The sequence below is a fragment of the Tiliqua scincoides genome, chromosome 12, assembly GCF_035046505.1.
Source record: "Tiliqua scincoides isolate rTilSci1 chromosome 12, rTilSci1.hap2, whole genome shotgun sequence".
Classification (NCBI taxonomy): Eukaryota; Metazoa; Chordata; class Lepidosauria; order Squamata; family Scincidae; genus Tiliqua; species Tiliqua scincoides.
The window spans coordinates 13063200-13085817 of record NC_089832.1 but is presented as its reverse complement, the minus strand read 5'-3'; the positions used below and the strand labels follow the sequence as shown (position 1 = coordinate 13085817).

General features: G+C 48.1%; 1 protein-coding gene across 7 annotated transcripts in view; it reads left to right on the top strand.

Moving 5' to 3' along the window:
- The window catches only part of DACH2 (dachshund family transcription factor 2), a 340677-nt gene that overhangs the window by 256586 nt on the left and 61473 nt on the right, over positions 1-22618 (top strand). For all 7 annotated transcript variants that reach the window (XM_066639978.1, XM_066639976.1, XM_066639974.1 and 4 more), the window contains 2 exons: positions 2100-2272; positions 19736-19871. In XM_066639978.1, coding sequence (XP_066496075.1) covers positions 2100-2272; positions 19736-19871 — 309 coding nt within the window. The remainder of the gene's footprint in view (positions 1-2099; positions 2273-19735; positions 19872-22618) is intronic.

Sequence of the window (22618 nt, the reverse complement as noted above, 5' to 3'; positions counted from 1 at the left end):
TAGGATATATCCTTTCCTATCCCCAGCCACAAGATGATCAGGGTTCTTGCTTTACTGTTGGTCCTAAGAAGGAAGGCAGGAATCAGTGTGCTGGCAAGCATCAGCGATAGCTCCAGCACCTGTACTGACTCCCTGTGGTCTTTCAGTCACAAGCATAGATATATCTAGGCTTTCACAGCTCAATGGATGTCCCATCTTTTTCCCATGACAGAACTCAAGGTGACTCAGTTGGGGCTCCCAAACAGTCACCTGTCCAGCCGCTGATTTGTTCTCCTTTAGCAACATGGCTGAATAATTTGTTTGCGGACACTGGTTGCGACCATCTGCCGAACCAGCCCATCAGTCCATGATCTCGTCGCTGATAATAGGCAATGTTTCTCCAGAGTTTCAATAAGGATTTTTTTCTCTCTGCTCTACCTGGAGATAGCAGGGATTGAACTTGGGACATGCTGCATGCAAGACCATACTCTGGGGCACCACATGGCTTACCTCCCAGTCCTATCCCCCCCCAGCTCTGATGCACATGTGCCCAAACAGTATGCACTGTGTCATATGTTGAGGGGGGCACTAGGGCAGCCTGGAGGAGGTACGTAGAAATACTTTTCCACTGACCTCCTGGTAGGTTGTCCAAGTGCAAATGGATCTCCTCGGACACATGCCACCTCTTTTAGTGGTGTATGTCCTAGGGGAGGAAAGGTGTAAGGAGGTTTAAGAACAAGGGATAGGATCTGGTGTGTGCCGTTGCCACTGGATCTAGCCCCTTCAGCCTTCTCCCCACCCCGGCTTCTCCCCCCCTCCCTGGCCATTGGTTCATCAAGGTGAATATGGATGGTGCTGACTGGTTGTGGTTCTCCAGAGTTTCCAACAGTAATTTTTTCCTGTCCTACCTGGAGATTGCAGGGGATTGCATCTGCAAACAGAATCTGTGCTCTCCCACTGAATCATCCCTCCGCAGATGTCCACTTATGGTTGGGGAGGGGAAGAGCTTCATTTGTTTTGTTTTTGAAATCCAGGCTGTTTACAAGCTGTTGTGTCACAGCTCCTCCCCACTGGGTGTCGTGCCCGCTTAAGGTTGGTTAGTTTCCCTTTGTTAACTCACCAGGGCAGTAAGCACACGTCAGAGTCAGGTCCCAGTCCAATAAATGCAGATTGCCAAATCACAGTCCAAAGTCAATATGCCGGGTCACAGTCCGGCACACAAGGTCAGATGCTAGTTACCGTATTTTTCGCTCCATAATACACACTTTTTCCCCCCCAAAAAGTGGGGGGGAAAGTGTGTGCATCTTATGGAGCGAATACTGCAAAAAAGAGTGCACGTTGGGGACCTTAATGAAGGGGGGATCTTCATGCCAGTTTATGATCCCATTCACCCTAATAAAGGGAGGGATCTTCATGCCAGTTTATGATCCCATTCACCCTAATAAAGGGAGGGATCTTCATGCCAGTTTATGATCCCATTCACCCTAATAAAGGGAGGGATCTTCATGCCAGTTTATGATCCCATTCACCCTAAGAAGGGGGGGATGGTTCAAATGTTATTCTGTTATAGTTTATTAAATATTTTATTACACTATTTGGTTCAGAATATTTTTTTCCCTGTTTTCCTCCTCTAAAAAATAGGTGCGTCTTATGGTCAGGTGTGTCTTATGGAGCGAAAAATACGTTAGTTAGTTAGTTAGTTAGTTAGTTAGTTAGTTAGTTAGTTAGTTAGTTAGTTAGTTAGTTAGTTAGTTAGTTAGTTAGTTAGTTAGTTAGTTAATCTCCTCTCCTTCAAACATTCACTCCTCCTACAACCCACAATCCTTTCTATCTCAGGTGCTCCTTATATCCTGAGGGATCTCCTTGCCTTCCAGTCTTGCAGAAAGGCCGGGCCTTAACCCTTAAAGGGGCCACTGCAGACACCACACTCTATCTTCTCGCCAGATCTTCCGTGGTTCCCATACACAAGCTTGATGATCCAGGTTCATGGCCAGCTGTTAATTCCGTTGAATTACCTTGAGCAAAATGCTTGAATTTGCACCTTGAGCAAAATGCTGGATTAAGAGCAGACAGGAGGAAATGACCACTCTGACTGACCCACTGTCTTTGTCCTTTTCCAGGGATAGACCTGCCTTTTATGATGATGCCCCACCCACTCCTCCCGGTTGGCCTGCCTCCCGCTTCCGTTGCGATGGCCATGAACCAGATGAACCATCTCAACACAATCGCAAACATGGCCGCTGCAGCTCAGATGCATAGCCCTCTTTCCCGAGCAGGAGCGTCAGTGATCAAGGTAGGACTCATTGGCCTGACTAGACACAATTGGTTGGGTCAGGTGGTGCAGCTCTTGCTGGATTGTACCACTTCGGCAAGTGGGGGGGGGGTAAGTTGCATGTTTGTACATGCCCTCCTGTAAAAAAAAACAACACCAAAAAAACATGGAAAATGAACACAACCAGTAATGTAGTGGTAACGTTTGAAGTGCAGCAAAGAAAAAAGAGCCAGGATGGTGTGGTGGTTCGGGAGCTGGACTTAGATCCAGGTTCGAATACCTGCTCAGTTACAAAGCTTGCTAGGTGATCTTGGGCCAGTCACTATCTCTCAGCCTCAGCCTACCTCACAGGGATGCTGTGAGGAGAAAAGGAGATAAGGAAATAGGTACACCATCTGGAACTGAGTAAGGGCAGTATTAAAAAATGTGAAAAAGTAATTTTTTATGTCTTCAATATATGTCTTCCTCTCCTGTAATTTACTTTTACTTTTGAATACATTATACTTCAGTCAAAGATGTCACTCATTCCATCCTAAACTCCTGGTGAGGGCTGAAAGAGTTTAAACAAGTATATAAAAACAGAACAATAGTAAAAAAGGAATATTAGAGTGCAATTCTATGCCTGTTTACTCAGAGGTAAGTTCCACCACGTTGAATACTTATTCCCAGGTACGTTTGGCTAGGGTTGGGACCTTACAATGCAATGCTATGCACACTGACCTGGGAAGAAGCCCCAGTTAACACAGTAGAATTGCACGGCATAGACTTGCACTGTAAAGGCCCCATGGCCTGTGCTCCTCAACATGTCTCCTCCACTGTACCACTTTATATGGTGCACCTATTCGAAGTACCACTGGACATTACTGGCAGTGACGTCATCACCAGTTACTTCTGGCAAGAGGCAAGGTGAGACGCGACAAACAGCAGTAAGAGGCTCGGGGTGGACAGGAAGGCTTTGATGAGCATGAAAGAGCATGCTTTGGAGCTCTGCCTGCCCAAGTTGAGCCTCCCATTACAGTTTGCAGTGTTGCATTCCTGGTCTTGCTGCCAGGTGGCAGGTGTTCAGGGGTCCTGTGAGTGCCACCAGATACCGCCTCAAGTACTACGGGTTGAGAAACACTGCCTTGGGCAAATGTCTCAGTTTGCCTCCTGTTGAACCTGATTGAAAAAAGTTTCAAAGGAGCACCTGAGTGCTTCTATGGATGATGTCTCCTCCCTTGCTGCAGGCGAAGTCCCTGCGCTGTGCGCAACCCCACCTTTTCACGATTACGCTCGTGGTTCTAGCCCTCCTGACTCCCACATCGATCTGTTTCTGCATGGAAAGTGATGTCTCTTTGGGCAACAATGAAGTTGGTCCTAGACAGCTGTTCCAGTTTCTGAAAGTGTAATTTTTGGATTTCTGAACATTTTCTTCTCTTGGTATTCTTAGAGGGAGCTGCAGATGACAGAAATCAATGCAAAACCAGGCCCTTTGTGAGGTCAGCTGAGGCCTCGGGTTGTGACTTGGCAGGGCATCCCCTGACTTCCACCACTCCTAGTCCTCTTCCTTCTCTGTGTTCAAAAAAGAAGGAAATGGAGCAGAGGAGGATTGTGGAGGAGAGTATAACAGTGGGCTAGACCAGGGGTGCCCAAACCCTGGCCCTGGGGCCACTTGCGGCCCTTGAGACCTCTCAATGTGGCCCTCAGGGAGCCCCCAGTGTCCAATGAGCCTCTGGCCCTCCGGAGATTTGTTGGAGCCCGCACTGGCCCGACGCAACTGCTCTCAGCATGAGGGCGACTGTTTGACCTCTCACGTGAGCTGTGGGATGAGGGCTCCCTCCACTGCTTGCTGTTTCACATCTGTGATGCAGTAGCGGCAGCAAAGGAAAGGCCAGCCTTGCTTTGTGCACGGCCATTTATAGGCCTTGAGCTATTGCAAGACCTTCAATCATTCATATAAGTTCATCTTTAAAATATTCATTTATGTAAACATATGTAAATTTATTCAAATTTTAAATGTAAATTGATTCTTTTTTTCCCCTTGTCCCCCTCAGAGAGACAATGTGGCCCTCCTGCCAAAAACTTTGGATACCCCTGGGCTAGACTATTGGAGATAGCTTGGCTGTGTGGCTGGACTATCATGACTTGGTCCAGCACAGCTGGCCCAGAGGCAATCAGCAGGCCAGCCTGGAGGCTTGGTAGGGTAGAGGGGCCAGGCAGGTACACAATGAATGCAAGGCCATTCCACCACTCATTGCTTCGGATCACCCAGTGAGCTGGTGAGATGAAATAGTCAGCCTAACATTGCGCTCCGGAGACACTGCAGCCTGGCGTTGCACCCTTGAGCAAAGATCCATGAAGTTTTAGTATCGCTGGCTTGCTGCTGGCTGGGACGTGGGTGATGGCACCAGAGGGATCAGGTGCTGAAACCTGGCTGCCGGGAGGCCTGGTTTGAGAGGCACAGACCCACATGCCCTATTTGACATCATTCCAGTGGTGTCACCCTAACCTCAGGCTATAACACAGCTTGACTAGCTTCGCCCCGGCGTGATAAACGCCCGCTTCGTGGAAGTCCTGGAATGAAGTCATCATGTCTTCATCTTATAGATCACATTTGCCATTTAGAACAAAATGGTCTCTCCCTCTTTTGCCCCCCCCTTCCCCTGCCCCCTGCTCCAAAATGTGCCTTCTCAGCAAAGTGAACGTTCAGTACCTTGGAAAGAAATGTCATAACTATGAAATTTGATTTCTTCTTGACAAGAACACTATAAATTAGTCCGAGCCACGGTAGCCAGGTATGGAGACTCTTCCTCGCCGCCTATAATCTAACCTGATGCGTTTAGCAACTCCTCCTAGCACTTCTGTCATTAAGACTCTGTCAGAAACTCTGTTATAAATCCTTTGCCTTCAGAGATTTACAGCTCCGCTGAGAAAACTTTCTCTTTCTCTGAAACTTGGGCCCACCACGAATCTAATCTTATCTAATTCCGAGGATCAGAATTTTAAGCAGCTCTGGCTGTTCAGAAGTGCTCACTCTTTTCCAAAAAGGACAAAGTGGGAAGAGGGACCGTGGGTTGACTTTTCTGCTTCCATCTCAGGCCAGTGCAGTGGGCCCTCTAAATCTGCAGGGGATTTGTTCCAGAACCACCGGTTGATACCAACTCAACGGATAATCAAATCTATGGGGGACCCTGCCTTTCAGATGCATCTGGGAGACCTTCTGAGATATGGGGAGGCTGTGCCTCAGAAGACCTCCCAGATGTGACTGGAAGTCTCTTCTGGTTGCATTTGGGAGGTCCTGTGAGGCCCTCCAACAAGGAGTTGGATCCGTGTTGAGTCAAATCTGCAGATCCAGAGCCTACAGATAAGTAGGGCCCACTGTACTCCAGTTTTGGATGCCCAGACTTGTTGCAATGAAGTATTATTTATTGAATCACATTGATATCCCATCTTCTTTCTGTGGTGGAACTCAAGAGATATGGGAGTCCCAGGTGGTCACCCATCCAGGTACAGAGCAAGACTAAACCTGCTAAGCTTCCGCAAGATGGCTCTGTCATTTGCCCCCAGACCATGTCCTAGGAGCAACCTTTTCATCTGTCTCGCATGGGATTGTTGGATGACCAGGGCTGCAATCCTAACCACACTTTCTTGAGAGTAAGCCCCATTGAAAAAAAAATAGGACTTCCTTCTGAGTAGACCTGGTTAGGATTGTGCTCCTAGTGTTCTTGATGAAGTAAGGAGACCATGGCACCGTATGTGTGTGAGAGAGAGAGACTGGCAGGATGTAGACTCCATTGCAGGGTCCTCAGTTCTCCTGGTGCAAGGATTTGGGTGAAGCTGAGGCATCTGGGATTAGTACTGTGAGCATTCTATCTTCTCCATAGAGTGTTTCCTCATATCGCCAAAATAGAAAGAGCCCAGTTCCCAGATTCTTGATACCTCTCTTGATACACTCTCAGCAGAGGGAACACATCCATGCGTGCAATTCACCAAAAGGAAGATCTGGTCAGTTACGCAGTTTGCAAAGCTTAAAGAAATTACGTTTCGTTGTAGTGGACCAGGGATCTGGTTTACAGAGCATGCGCAGGAGTGAGGATGCAGAAATCTGTGTTCACATTTGGCTCCCATAGTTGACTGAGTGATATCGGCACAGCCACGCTCTCTCAGTCTATTCTGCTGTGCTAAGTTGTTGCTAAATCAAATGGAGGGGGGGTGACCACATGTGCTACAGGAGCTTCACAGACACCTGGAGCCAAGTTGCCCCCTACAACTGCAACAAAATTCTGGAAGGATACCTCCAAGCTGGGTTTTCATGGGTTCTGGCAGTCACCCTGCAAAACTCACTGTGCAAAGAGATATTCCAAACTCTGTCATTGTACACACTACATCACCGATGTTCTGGTTCTGAGAATCTTTTTTGAATGCTCCCATAAACAGTCTTGGTTTGCATCTAATTTTAAACTGGGTTTTCACAGCTGTCAAATTTTAAATGCTGCCAGTTTTCAAAGGCCATTTTGGTCCTGTTCTTAATTGAAATGTTGTCTTTTTTTTTTTCCTTCTTCTTCTTCTTCTTCATTGTGTGCTAACTTTATTGAGAATCGACTGAAAAGTTTATAAAGCAGTATGAAGTCCTTGCGATGGTTGTTCAGATTGGGAAGGTGGGGAGATCCAGGAAGCTGAAAAAGCAGGAGAATGACATGGGGTTGTCTTCTCAGGCTAGCAGAGAGGGATGCTTCTGAAATTCTCATCTGAACATCTCTCAATATTTTGTAATTCTGAAATCACTGATCTGATTTCCAAAATGGAAATGATGCACTAGGAATCCTTCATTTTTGTGTGTGTGTGTGTTGTACAGAGCACTGTGTATATGAACTTGCTGTCACTTGCAGCTTCTAGTTCCTTCCTTTGACCCTTCTGCATTATCAGTGCACAAGTGCATTGTGGGAAAGAAAGTGTAGAGGTGTGAGAGACCACTTTTGCCCACCACTTTCCTCTCCTCTACACTTCCTCTTCCTCACCTCCCTGCATTACAATCTCTGCGCATGAACTGGAGGTTGTCCATGACTCTGTGTACCTTGGCTCAACGATCTCCAACACTCTTTCTCTCGATACCGAGCTAAACAAACGCATCGGTAAAGCAGCTACCACGTTTTCCAGACTCACAAAGAGAGTCTGGTCCAACAAGAAGCTGACGGAACATACCAAGATCCAGATCTACAGAGCTTGCGTCCTGAGTACACTTCTGTACTGCAGCGAGTCATGGACTCTTCGCTCACAACAGGAGAGGAAACTGAATGCTTTCCACATGCGCTGCCTCCGACGCATTCTTGGCATCACCTGGCAGGACAAAGTTCCAAACAACACAGTCCTGGAACGAGCTGGAATCCCTAGCATGTATGCACTGCTGAAACAGAGATGCCTGCATTGGCTCGGTCATGTCGTGGGAATGGATGATGGCTGGATCCCAAAGGATCTCCTCTATGGAGAACTCGTGCAAGGAAAGCGCCCTACAGGTAGACCACAGCTGGGATACAAGGACATCTGCAAGAGGGATCTGAAGGCCTTAGGAGTGGACCTCAACAGGTGGGAAACCCTGGCCTCTGAGTGGCCCGCTTGGAGGCAGGCTGTGCAGCATGGCCTTTCCCAGTTTGAAGAGACACTTGGCCAACAGACTGAGGCAAAGAAGAAAGGCCCATAGCCAAGGAGACAGACCAGGGACAGGCTGCATTTGCTCCCGGTGTGGAAGGGATTGTCACTCCCGAATGGGCCTTTTCAGCCACACTAGACGCAGTTCCAGAACCACCATTCAGAGCGCGATACCAGAGTTTTTCGAGACTGAAGGTTGCCAACACTCTTCTTCTTCTGAGCCTCTGCCCTTTTCCTTGTCAGATTCAGGCAATGGGAAAAGGAGCAATGATAGACATAGCTGGCCCAAGACAACCTAATGCTCGATGCTGCCCTCCCCTACCAAATGCTGCCCCCTGCCCAATGATGCGCCAGCCTCTGCTCTTCCCACTCTTCAGTGTTTGAGCTCAGCACTCTCCTCCCTTCCACATTTCCTCTTCCTCTCTGCCCCCCTCTTCCAATCCAGGAAGGAGAAGATGGAGCGGTGGAGAAAAGCAGAGATGGCTACTCCCCACCAATCTGCTGCCTAAGGCCACCACTTCAGTTGGCCTCATGGTTGGGCTGGCCTTGCTGAGGGGGCTGAATGCCCCCATCAGTCTGCCACTTGAGGCAGCTGAGAGCCCCACGGGTGGACAGGCCCTGGTCCTTACTAGCAGGCCTCTTTCAGTTCTGAAGTCATATATTTCTGTCCAGTTTTCTGTCCAGTGCAAAAAGTAGGAACAAGAGCTTGTTTTTTAGGGATGAGGGTCTAAGACCTATAAACATAAGAACAGCTTATGAACATCTAGTCCAGCTTCCTGGATCTCACAGCGGCCCACCAAAGGCCCCAGGGAGCACACCAGATAACAAGAGACCTGCAAGTCTTCCTGGGAATTGTAGTTAAGAACATAAGAACAGCCCCACTGGATCAGGCCATAGGCCCATCTAGTCCAGCTTCCTGGATCTCACAGCGGCCCACCAAAGGCCCCAGGGAGCACACCAGATAACAAGAGACCTGCAAGGCTTCCTGGGAATTGTAGTTAAGAACATAAGAACAGCCCCACTGGATCAGGCCACAGGCCCATCTAGTCCAGCTTCCTGTATCTCACAGCGGCCCACCAAATGCCCCAGGGAGCACACCAGGTAACAAGAGACCTGCAAGGCTTCCTGGGAATTGTAGTTAAGAACATAAGAACAGCTCCACTGGATCAGGCCATAGGCCCATCTAGTCCAGCTTCCTGGATCTCACAGCGGCCCACCAAAGGCCCCAGGGAGCACACCAGATAACAAGAGACCTGCAAGGCTTCCTGGGAATTGTAGTTAAGAACATAAGAACAGCCCCACTGGATCAGGCCACAGGCCCATCTAGTCCAGCTTCCTGTATCTCACAGCGGCCCAGCAAATGCCCCAGGGAGCACACCAGGTAACAAGAGACCTGCAAGGCTTCCTGGGAATTGTAGTTAAGAACATAAGAACAGCTCCACTGGATCAGGCCATAGGCCCACCTAGTCCAGCTTCCTGTATCTCACAGCGGCCCACCAAATGCCCCAGAGAGCACACCTGACAAGAGACCTGCATCCTGGTGCCCTCCCTTGCATCTGGCATTCTGACATAACCCATTTCTAAAGCAGGAAATAACATTCTCTCAAAGCTCAAGGGTAGCTTTTAAGAAAAAAAAAAATTCTGATTGGAATAACCCCTGTGCACTGGGGTTTTGTCTTCAGCAGAGGGAGAACTATTTTTGAGCTGCCAATCCATGTGAATTTCCTATCAAAATGAACCTGGGAATACAGCTCGAGACCATTTGCCTTTTGTTCTGCTCCAGGTCCTTTAAATGTTGGCTCAGCCATTAGCATTTGCAGTTCATAACAAATATAGCCCTAATGTGGACTGGAAATAGCATTAAGGTCATTAGGCCTGGGAACATCATTTAATCAGTCAGGCAGCAGCATCAAACAAGGAATGTTTTCCTAGCAGAAAGGAGACTGCAGAGAGCTCCAAGTAAAGGCTTAATTAGTTTGAAGAAGGCGAACAGTGAATAGTTTATTTTATTTTTGGAGGGGGGGTTATGTGATGGGAGAGAATGGTTAGGCAATAAGATGATTGGGCAGTGCATTTAAAATACCCAGAAGACCCATTGACTGTTTCCTCCCAAATTTACCCTTAGCCTATGGGTGCTATAGGAGAGGACAACCCTCTGATCTTAGAGGAATTTATCAGTGCCCCTGTGACTGCTTGAACTGCAACATTGGGGCAGTTTGTTTTCTCTCTTCATTAAGAGGGTTTGGACTGGGATGCCTTCCTGCTGCTTAATAACTGACTGTTGCATTCTTTGGGTTTTTTGTTTGTTTGTTTATTTGTTTTAGATAATTAACAGCCCAATCCTGAGCTGCCTGGGGCGCCCAGCTTCGGCGGCAGCGAAAACGGCTGCCGTCAGATCCTGTGCGCCTCAGGCTACCGCGGGCAGCACCTTGGAGGAAGGGGACATTTGTCCTCTTCTCCCAGGTAAGGGAAGCAGCCCCACAATGGGGCTACTCTGTTTACGCACCAGGTAAATGCATTTGTGTAGGGTGCCGTGCTCTACACAAACGGACAGGATCCGGTGGAGCAGAGCTCCCTCCCTCCCCATGGCACGCCTCCCGCCCGCCCTTTCCCCGCCCCGCCTCCTCCCTGCCCTCTCTCTGCCCTCTGCCTGCCCCCCCTCCCCGGAATGTCTCCTCCCCTCCCCCGCTTTCCATGCCGCGGCTCGGCGGTCCATGAGACCACCGAGCAACAGAGGATGGGCGCTGGCCCAGCGCCAGCCAGCGCTGGCCTAGCACGGGCGCTGCCCTGGCAATAAGCCTCACAGACATGCCTTACAGCATGTTTGCGACAGTGCGCTCCGGCAGAAAACCGGAGCGCTGAGTTCAGGATTGGGCTCTGGTGGTTGGCAGCCTTCAGTCTCGAAAGACTAGGGCAGGGGTCGGCAACCTTAAACATTCAAAGAGCCATTTGGACCCGTTTTCCGGAGAAAATAAAACCTTGGGAGCCACAAAACCCTTCTGACATCTAAAATGAAGCTAACACTGCATATATAGTTTTTTTTTACCTTTATGATCTGCTGCAAGCTCTCCTTCCTGTGCTAACCAGACAATATACTTATTGTCAAGATAGATATATCTTGACTGAGGGCCCAATCCTATCTAACTTTCCAGCACTGATGCAGCCCAGACGTAAGGAAACAAATGTTCCCATACCTTGAGGAGGCCTCTGTGACTGACTCCCCACTACAAGATGCAGTGCATGCTCCATTAGAATGGCTGCACCGACACTGGAAAACTGGATAGGATTGGGCCCGGAGACGGCACTCTGAGGCACACACGGGGTGACCAGATGTCATAACAATTAAAGAGGACAAGTCACCCCAAAATGTAGGATATTGAAGAAAAATGTAGGACCACAAAATAAAAGCTAAAAACACTCATCTATATTGATTATATATTGATCAATATATAGATTATATATTTATTATATATTGTATTATTGATCTCATGTGCCTAATTTAAAATTACTTATTATTGAATTTAAAACTGTATTACATATAATTTATTAATTACAAGAGGGGATGTGTTGCCTGCTCACAGGGAAAAGCAGGACATTTAAGTTCTTTTCCAGGACATGGGGCTAAAAAATAGGACATGTCCTGGAAAAAGAGGACCTCTGGTCACCCTGGGCACACACTGGGACGGTTCATGCTAAGACGGCACCCTTGAATTTAGCACTCTTCATTTTCCCCAGGTCAACCCCCATCTTTCTTGCTCCTGAAAGAGCACCCCTTTCTAAGGCTCCCACAGCCCCATCTCTGCCCTCCTGCTCCCCATGGCACCCCAGAAAAGCAAGGTAAAGATGGAGTTACACAGGCAGCCCTTCCACAGCCTCCCTCTTCCCCACCCACCCACCCACCCTTGCAAAGTCAACACTCCCCCCCTCTCCCACTGCTCTGCCTCACCTATTGCCCTACAAGACAAAAGTGAGGTCATCCCCATTGCCTCATTGTGCCAAGCCTCACCCCACAGCTGTGTGCACAGGAGATGCCCACAAGGGGACTGCAGGCGCCTTCTGCCCTCTCCTGGGAGCTGCCCCTGCCTCTCCCCACCCAGGCAGCCCTGCCTGGGCTCCCCCTCCTGCCTCTGCGCCCCCACTGACCCCCCACTGGAAGCCCACCCGCCTGGCGCCCCCACCCCTTGCCAGCCACGCTCAGGGTGGCAGGAAGCCAGGAGGGGACCCTGGCTGCTGTCAGCCACACTCACCATATACAGACGTAGAGGGCTCACAGCGCATTACGGCAGCAGGCGAAGCCCCAGCACACCATCTTCCCAGGCAGGAGCGGCCAAGCCCCCCTTTCCCTCCCCCACAGCACAAAACAATCTCCCGCTCCCCCCAAGGGGAAAGCATTCCTTTCAGCCCTGCCGAAGACCCATATTCCAGGGCTGGCCCATCCATGAGCCCAACTGAAGTTGTCGCTTCAGGCAACAGACTGGGTGTGGGGGAGGCACCCACCTCAGTTCTCTTGGCCTGACTACCTTTGAATCTTAAATGCTACCGTCCAGCCACCATTATCTTCCTGCTTCATCCCCAGCTAGGATTGCCAGCTCTCCAGAATTGGCTGGGAGCCTCTGGAAATTGGCATTGATCTCCAGGTAACTACTGAAAGCAATCCTGCAGATTTCAACAGGCGGGGCTGGCCCAGGACTTCCTGCCACTTGAGGTGGAGTGCCAAATGCTGCCCCCCCCTTCCCTGGTGATGTGCCAACCTCTGACACCCTACCCCACTGTTCTCCTTTCCTCCACCTTCTGCTGTGTCCCCCTCTTCCTTTTCCAATCCAGGGAGTGGGAGGAAGAGGGTCACTGGAGGCCAGCAGATGGATGGAAGTGGGCACCTAAATGCCAGTCTGCTGCCTAAGGCAACTGCTTCAGTTGGCCTCATGGTTTGGCCAGTCCTGCCTCCACATGTTCCCAACATTGTATCGTGTTAGATTTTTTTTAAACTTCAGGAGTAGCTTCAGCCAGAGTTGGCAACACTCCTGTAACACCCAGTCCCTGTTTTCTCTCCAATTCCCACATGACTGCCATATCTCATGGGTAAGGAGGATCTCCATGGCCTGGCAATGAGGTTGGTGTTTCTCTGCCTCATTCCCCATGGTGTGGAGGGCTGCGCTTCCATTATCATGGAGATTGGCTTGCTCTGCATTGACTCTCTTTAGTTTATAGCCCTCCTCCGTTTGCAGAATCGGGGCCCACTCCTACACCCCTTGGCTCTGGAGTACCACTTAAGAGGGGACACAGCCTAAGAAGCAACAAAGGATGTTCTAGATTACTGGGAGAACAAATGGATTTGGTGCCATTAACCTAAATCAAGGCTAGAATTAATAATGTCAAGTTGTGTAGCTACATTTTCTGAGCCAAACCAAGAAACCATTCTTTAGTAAGGCGCCAAAATATATTGTCCTTCAAAAGGGATTTAATACTACAAAAAAGGTCTTTGGGGGAGAATTTATGGTTTAGCTCCAGAAAGAGAAGAGGAAAGATAAGATAGATGGTGACGAGGTAACACAGGGGGGGCACATAGGCAAGATCTTCACAATGTTTCTGCTTTAAAAGAAAAGAAAAAGAAATGATTACATTCCAAAATTCATAAAATGCTTTTGAAATGTGTTCTTGTTCCCTTCGGGCCTTAAAATTTTTTCAGAGCTCACCCAATTATAAATATATAAAAATATATCTCTAAACAAAAGTCAATATTTACAAAAGTCAATATTAAGCCAAATAAATATACAGTCAAAGACAAAGGGGAGATCCATGCGTGAACAAGGAACTGTGGTGCCAACCATGACCCTATGAAAGAACAGCGATAACACAGTTAACAGATAAGAATCCTTTTTACAGTTTCCGAAACAAAGTTCACTGCTACTCAATTTCTCCTTACTGGGTAAACATGCACTACTGAGGCAGTGGTTGTCCTTTTATCAGTGGTGTTGCTAGGGGGTTGTAGGGAGTGTGGGTTGCACTGGGTGATGCTCATTCGGGGGGGTGACACCACTGCTGGTCAAAATTTTTAAATCTTGGTATTTTTAAATAATACCATCATGTTATATATCAATCAATGAGTAATTTCATGCAGGATGCAATGAAACAAACCCCGTTGAAATAGCTCTCTTCTATCAAAAGTTATAGCCAAAAAAAAGCAGGGGCAGTGGTGCATCACCATGCTTTCCACCCAGGGCATTGTCCCGCCCACTGCCTGAGAGGAGGTCCATCATGGAGGTGACACTCTGGCCTCCTGCACCAGGTGATACAAACCCTACCGCTGCTACTGGCTAACAAAAAACACAGTTCATAAGGGTTAAAATCATCTTAACTTCACATCTAGTTTGGCTTGATCATGAGGTTTGAGGCCTGTATGCTCCGTTACTGCATATCCTGGTGCTTGTCTAGTCAGAGGTGGCTAAAAGATTGGCACAGGGGATTCTTGGGATTCTTGGGACAGAGGCATGGGGTTTCACGTGGGGGTGACACACTGGCCTCTCACACTAGGTGATGCCACATCCTTTTTATATTTAGCGGGGGAGGGGAGCAACCACCCATGTCCACCCCAGTTTTTCCAGTAGCCCTTTGATGGAATCTCCCCTCTGCCTTCAAGATGGGACAAGGAACTGCCTTTCCATTTATTCTGCTGTGGAAACTGCTTTGTAAACTTTTGTTTGTGTGTTTGAAAAGCTGCATAGGCATATTTTTAATAATTAACAATAAAAATAAATTGGGCCAATTACTAGCCGAGTATCATACCATTATCTATTATGTTCAAACTAGTTGGGGGGAAAAAATATAATCAACATTTATAATCTACTAAGGGAAAAAAGAAAAGGAGGGCTATAAAGCTGTTCAAAATGCATTGTATATCAAAAGTCAGAATACAGCAGTCATGTTGATTTGGTTTGAGCATTATCCCTAGGCAATAATCAGGTGATGGAGAAGGGGAGTCCAACTCTGAGTAACTACTTCCTCTTACCATGTGTCTGACACTCTGGTCTACCACTCTGCTCTCCTCCACTCTAGCCCACCACTCTCCTCTACACTTCCCCCGACGCTTTGACCTACCACTCTCTTCCACAGTTCCTATGACACTCTAGTCCACCACTCTTATCTTCTCCACACTTCCTCTGATGCTTTGTTCCTTTTTGAATCCAGAGAGTGGGAAGAGAAAAATGAGAAGGTCCAAAGATGGTGGCTGGTGCGCTACCATGGAGTGGGAATCATGGCATTGTACTTTGAGGTATCATGTCAATTTGGTGCTACTTCATGACAGCAAAGCAAAGACTCAGGTTGTTTTTTGCCCGGCCCACATGTGTACGCATTTGATCCTCGTTGCGTATATGCAACGTTGGGCAGAAATGGTTTAACTCAGAAAAATATAGAGTTTTCTTAGGTGCAACAACCTAATATTTGTGTATGTACGTGCCTGCATGCCTATGTGTGTGTGTAGCAATCTGCTCTTTAGAAGGCAGCCTTTAATGTATTGGGCTAGCGGAACGACAGCTATTTTCAGAAGAAAACTGAAATATATAAAGAGCAATGGAACTGTAAAATCTACAAATGACAAAATGAAGCCATCAAGGTGTGAAAAGACATTCAGGCTTTTGAGATTTGCAATTTTCCTATTTAAATGCCCTCATTGATTTGTCACAAATACTGTTAACCCTCTGTTTGGAAAATGGTGGGGACATTATCGCTTGTGTTCTCATTTGTAATAAAATAGATTAACTTGCTGTGAAATTTTAACTAGATGGAGACACCACAGTAGCTACCTAATGAACCACAGCTCATTGCCGTTAAGTAGCTTAATAGATGCATACTGATTACCGGGCTGAAAAATGGATCTGTTTACAAAAGAAGAAGCCGCCGGTATGTATTTCGGCAAGAGATAGCCCAAAGATGCATTTCCTTACTGACTTTGAGACAGAGAGAATTTCTCAATCCAGGAAATCTCACCCCTTGCACTCTTGCTTGTTCAGAACAACTGCTAGCAGCCTCTCAGTGTATTTGGCCAAGAGTCAAAGGTGGAGACCTCCTGGGGCCTTGCTTGCCACAGACATGGGGAATGGAAACGCTTCCGCCTTCCAACTGCTTGTCTACACTTCTAGTTAAAAGCAAGATCGGCTGGCTTGCTGTTTTCAGAGAGGGTCACTAGGGCATGCTGTTGACAAGTGAAGCGGTTCGGTAGTTCAGGAGGAAAAGGCCACCCTTGCATGGGATAGCAACCGCTTGGATGCACAAAGTTCCAGGTTCCACCCCAAAGAAAGAAATACCCAGGTATGCAACCTTAGAGATCTGCTGCTGGTCAGTGTTGACACTGCTGAACTCCATGTCCTGCTCATCTGATATCCTATATCACCATACTGCTTGCTGATTGATTGTTTGATTGATTGATTCTTCACACTTCTATACTACCTACCCTTCCTCCCAGGAGCTCGGGATGATGTACATGCTTCCTTTCTTTGGTTCTCACCACAACCCTGTGAGGTCGGTGAGACATTGACTGGCCCAAGGTCACCCAGGAAGCTTCACAGCTGAGCGGGTATTGAAACCTGGATCTTACAGTCCTAAGTCCATCTCCCAAACCGCTGTACCATCCTTTTTAGAATCATGTCTTGCTTTTCGCGTGCCCTCAAGGCAGCTTGCAAAAATTTAAAGCTTGACAAAACACAATCACACAACCTAAGAGCCAGCTACAAAATGAAAACAACACTAGGTTGAAATAGCATCTGTTGAGTGGGGGAGAAGTCTTGAGAAAAAGAGAACAACAACCCTAACAGTTACTAACCCCCCCCCCCACTCCCAAAATAATCCTGCAATGAAAGAGGTGAGTTGTCAGAGCCCTCTTAAAAAGGCAGGCATTGTGAACATCCTATGATTGCGAGTTTAAAACCCCAGGGGTCACCATCAGGAAGGCTCTGTCTATGCCAGGGCTCTCCAAATCCCAGTCCCTGGGCTGGATCCAGCATTTGGAGAGAGCCCTCCCCTCGCGTCTGCCTGGACATCCTGTCGCAAAGCCTGCTGGAGCTATTGGCAGTAGACACAACTGCCTAGAGCATCCTTGTGACAACATTGGATGCCAGGAGTAGCAGCAGTGTGGCAGATCTGTAAGCACTGACTAGGACAGGGAGGGCTTTTCAGCTGGACAGCATCTCCGGTTTGGAGACCACTGGTCTATGCCAGTCAAATCTCCACTGGTGACAGTGCACAGTGCAGGTTTCTCCCCAAAAAATGCAGATGAAGCGTCTCTTGCATCAGACACTCCATGTCCCATTAGAAGAAGAGGGATGTGTTGCTGCTCCTTTAGATGTTTATGGTGATGTTGGGGACACTGCAGCTCTCCCCTCTCCTGTTGCAGTTTCCCATAGGAATCCATGAGGAGTAGTGAGGCAAGGCAAGGCAGGTGGAGTTTCAGGACCTTGGAGAGCTCCAAAGGACCAACCTGCTTTGGACCTTGGAGAGCTTCAGGACCTTGGAGAGCTCCAAAGGACCAACCTGCTTAGCTCTGATGACCCTGTTAGGCTCCACCCCAGAGCTGCAGGGTGAGGATGCTAAATGGGACATCTGGAGCCAAAAGCTCTTCTTCCTCTCAATCACTTCTCGCCTTAATCACATTCCCTGCAATGAAGGCTGAGAGGTTCTTGGGGTGTTGTGGTCCGACCCCTCAAGTGAGCTGTCTTGGAGGAGAATTATGTTCAGGTTTCCAGGGCTCCTCACTGCCTGGTCCCCTTCACTTTTTTAGGGAACGGGTCCTGCACAATGCCAACTTGGTGCCCCTGCACATGCCTGATCTCATCTGATCTCAGAAGCTAAGCAGGGTCAGGCCTGGTTAATACTTCGATGGAAGACCGCCAGGGAATACCGGGTGCTGTAGGCTTATACCATAGTCTTTCGAGACTGAAGGTTGCCAACCATCTCCCTATACTGAACACTATCTCCCGATCTTGTCTGATCTCAGAAGCTAAGCAGGGTCAGGCCTGGTTAATACTTCGATGGGAGACCGCCAGGGAATACCAGGTGCTGTAGGCTTATACCATAGTCTTTCGAGACTGAAGGTTGCCAACAATACCATAGCCCATTCCTCCTCATCCAAGCCTGAGTCCTAGATGTCATTCAAAGTCAGGGTCATCACAACCCACCCTTCCTTTCCTGCTCCATTCTGCTCTTCTTTTTTTGAATTCAGAGGAAGAGGAGGGGGGACAAAGAAGAGAAATGGCAGAGCTGGTGTACTGCCAGATGAAGAGGATCTCGGGTGCCAAGAGATCTTTCTCTGGCCCCAGCTTTCAATACCCTTGAAAGATAACACCTATCTGCTCCCCCCCCCCCCGGCCTTCCAATACAGTTATGCATTAATATCATTCAGACACCTGGCAAAATGTGCCAGTGTTTTATTTCAAACTGTTTTTAAATCAAAAATGCCCTAAAGATATAGAGGCATGAAAAGGCCTAGAATAGATTACTATCTATTTAAGCTTAACAAATATGTGTTTAACTAGTGAATTTAACACTGCGGCAATTAAACGCTTCTCTTTTAAAGTTTTATTAGTTATTGTATGTTCATTAAATAAGAGATAATTAGTGGAAAAACAACCCCGTCAGGGATTAAGTAGTATGTGATATGTATTTTCTACGTGACTTTTGAGGTTTGCTTGTTACGGAGGGTACGATAACTATCCCAATTATAAACAAATTTTGGCAGAATTCTCGGCGATGTTTTTAAAATCAACCAATGCTACTTATCACAACTGAGAGCCCAGTCCTATTTTTTCCCCTTCTACCAATGCAGAGATGCCAGAATGACATCCTGCGGTGAGGGGCAGTTGAGGAGGTCTCCTCTTACCTGGGGGTAAGCTTCAGTGGCATGGGGGGGTCTACTTGAACCTGCACAAGCTAAATAGCTAGCACCGGGCCGTGTGGGCTTGTGCCACAAGATCGGGTCTGGAAAAGGGGTTAGGATTTGGCAGCCACTGCCACCACCAAACCCACCTGCTTGCCACACCTGACCTTCCCATCCCTTGCCTGCCCAGTTTTGCACTCTGTCCATATAATTCACCATAATAACTCTATCCATATTAATATATTATATTAACAGTATTTAATATGGTTGGCAACCTTCAGTCTGGAAAGACTATGGTATAAGCCTACAGCACCCGGTATTCCCAGGCGGTCTCCCATCCAAGTACTAACCAGGCCTGACCCTGCTTAGCTTCCGAGATCATGGTATAAGCCTACAGCACCCGGTATTCCCAGGCGGTCTCCCATCCAAGTACTAACCAGGCCTGACCCTGCTTAGCTTCCGAGATCATGGTAGAAGCTTACAGCACCCGGTATTCCCAGGCGGTCTCCCATCCAAGTACTAACCAGGCCTGACCCTGCTTAGCTTCCGAGATCATGGTAGAAGCCTACAGTACCCGGTATTCCCAGGCGGTCTCCCATCCAAGTACGAACCAGGCCTGACCCTGCTTAGCTTCCGAGATCATGGTATAAGCCTACAGCACCCGGTATTCCCAGGCGTTCTCCCATCCAAGTACTAACCAGGCCTGACCCTGCTTAGCTTCCGAGAACAGACAAGATCGGGCACGTGCAGGGTAACAGATAATTTACTATAAAACATCTACCTCAGTTATGGGTGATGGAAGGAAAGCTATTCTGGGGCACACGCTCATGTTTACAAAATATCCCCAAATCTGCCCCCAAAGGCAAAAATAGGAGCTGGGACGGATCAGAAAACCAGGGTAGGTTCCAAGTAGGGAAGTGCAGATGAAAGTTTGCTTTAGAGCAAACACCAAAGGGACAGAAAATATTAATTTGTTTTTCTTTTTTTTTTAGGAGAGAATTCAAGACAGCCCCTCGCCTGCCCCATCTGTGGAAGAGAGTCAAAGGCCCAGGAGTCACGCCTCTTCGCACCAAAGCAGTAGTGCCTCCAGTTCTCCGTCCCAGCTTGACATCACATCAGATAGAATTGGTTGGTACTGTATTACCCTTGGTTCTTTTCATTCTGCTGAATCCTGGAAGAGTGTCTGGGATCCCACCGGGGCTCCAGCCGTGGGGTGATGTACCTCTTTGGCACAAGGGTATACTGTTGACTCATGGGCCCGATGGTTGAGGTGGGGTTGGGTTGGGGCTTCATTGCCTGAAAGAGGAAGGCACTTTGGCCCCGTATCACGTAGCGGTTGCCTGACAACTCACAACAGGGGGATGAGTCAGAAGGAGAGCTCATGGGGCGGGCATGCCCACTTCTGAGCACACAGAGGGAGAGGTGGGAAGCCTCGATAGGGTATGTACAATTCCCCCCCTTTTCAATTGTCAATTAGAGCCCAATCCTATTCTTTCCCCACCTCCGCCAATGCAGTGGCACCAAATGGGTATCACTGCAGGGGAGGGGTGCAGTTGCGGAGGTATCCTCTGGATAAGAGAACAATCATTCCCTTACCTAGGGGTAAACCTCCACAACACGAGGGAGGGGTGTGTGGCTACTCAGATCTGTGCTAGCTAAATAGCTGGCACAGGTTCGCGTGGACCCATGCTGCAGGATTAGGTCTAGGAAAGGGGTTAGGATTCAGCAGCCACTGCTACCACCAAACCCTCCCCAGATCCAATCGACTAATCTCGCACCCCCCCATTGCTGCCCTGTTCTGTCCTCCATCTCTCCCCGTTCCATCCTGCCCACACCTCCCCCACCACATTACCTTTTCAGTGTCAGTCCAATTGCTCTGGAGCAGGGCTCTGGCTTTCCCGCTGGTGCTCCAGGAGCCTGTGGCTTCCTGTGCCGCTAGAGCATCTATTGCAACTGCCACCAACTGTTTTATGACAGCTGGCACCGGCAGAAGAGGCACACCAATGACTGTTAAGGAGTTAGCCGAAGAGGAGAAGAGGCAGTGGGCACCATAGGGCATGGGGAGGCGTCAGCTGGGGGACTCCAGATGAGAAGATGCTGGGTGGCCTCTCTTCCTCTCCATAGTGAAGTCACAGAAGTCACACTCTTCCTCCCCCTCGCCTTATAGTTTCAGAAATGTATAGGCTGTGCTAAATTGAAGCATGCCAGTAAACCCTATTTATTGCAAGCCCTCACCTTCTTGTGCCTTCTCATTTAATTCTATTGACGTTGGCAGAACTGATCAGGTATCACCAGGTACCAGACCTCGCCCTTTTCCTCCTTGCCTGAAAATAGGCATACATGTTGTCAGGGGTCGAGCCCTTGTCCGACCCCTGCCTTACCTGGCTGCAGGCCAGGAGCAGAACTGCCTGGCCATAGAGCCGCCACCACCTCTCCAGCTGACCAGGTAAGACGTAGGGCGGCTGGGTGGGAGAGACCGTCCCCCCAGGGCTCACCTGACCTGAGCAGTGAGCAGGGCCGGGTCACCATTAACCACCAAAGAGGAGGAAGCAGACCAGGGTCAGGGCCCCTTTAAGCCTAGAGAGGGAGGAAGGGGAGGAGCCGATGGTGTGGATGGGGAAGATAAAAGCAGGGAAGCCCCTAATGACAGGCGGTTCTGGAGAGGGAAGGCAGGAGGCTGGAGCTGGAGCTCCTGCCTGAAGACCAAGGGCCTCAGGTCCTGCCTCCAGGGAGGAGGACAAGGGTGTTGTGAACCCCCTCCCCCTGGCTTGGTCTGAGGCTTTCCCTGCAAGGAACGCCAGGGAGGTGGACACCCCACCCAGGGGTCCCATGAGACCATCCAGCTGACCCTCGGCACCCCGCCGGGTGATGCACAGAGACCCCCCCTTTTCGGGGCACCCCTCACACATGTTTTAATGCATTTGCTCTCTGGTGGCAAACATCCAATCCGTGTACGGTGAAGTCCTTCACAAGGATTTTGAAGGGGATCGGGGGTGTTTTGGTTTGTTTTAGGTATTCTCTAATCTGTTAAGCGCGGAGAACGTAATGTTTTAATCGCAAGCGTAAGTAAGTAAACCAGGAATCAGGAAAAGAGAACATCCAACTGATGTTGCAGGTGCTACTTTAAAAAAAAAATTTACTCTCTCAACGGCACTGATTATTGTCTCCGATCTGTCATCCATCAGTTAGCCATCTCGCTGTCTATATTTCTCTATTAAGGAAGAAGAATTACAGATAATTACCAATTCTTTATATCCTCTGGTCTATTAAAAGCATTTTTCATCTCAACTGTTTTCAATGAATCACTCGTCTTAATTAGTTAATTTGAACATTTCAGCAGAAGTCACTCCGAACCCTGTTGCAGTATTCAATCTCATCTTCCTTTTCTTTATATCACTCAGGGCATAATCCTAACCAAGTCAACTCAGAAGTAAGTCCTATTGTGTTCAGTGAGACTTACTCCCAGGAAAGTGAGGTTAGGATTGCAGCCTAAGGCAAGCACACTTTCTCTTTCCATATTGAATTAGTGCTCAGCTTATATATATATATATATATATATATATATATATATATATATATATATATATATATATATTAAATATAGTGCATTCGGACCATATGTTTGTTTGTTAGCCTGTTTATAGGCTGCCTTTCCCCCTCCCACTAAGGGGACACATGAAGCCATGAACAAGTCCTTTAAAAGCAATTAAACAATTTTTTTTTAAAAAGCAATCAAATTTACCAACTCAACAGAATAAATTAAAAAAACTCATAAGGAACCTGAGCAAAATCTGGAAATTAGCCAATCAAACTGACCCACACGCACCACACCAAAATAACTAAATGAGTTTTCAGCTGTCAGTGGAACATAGGTT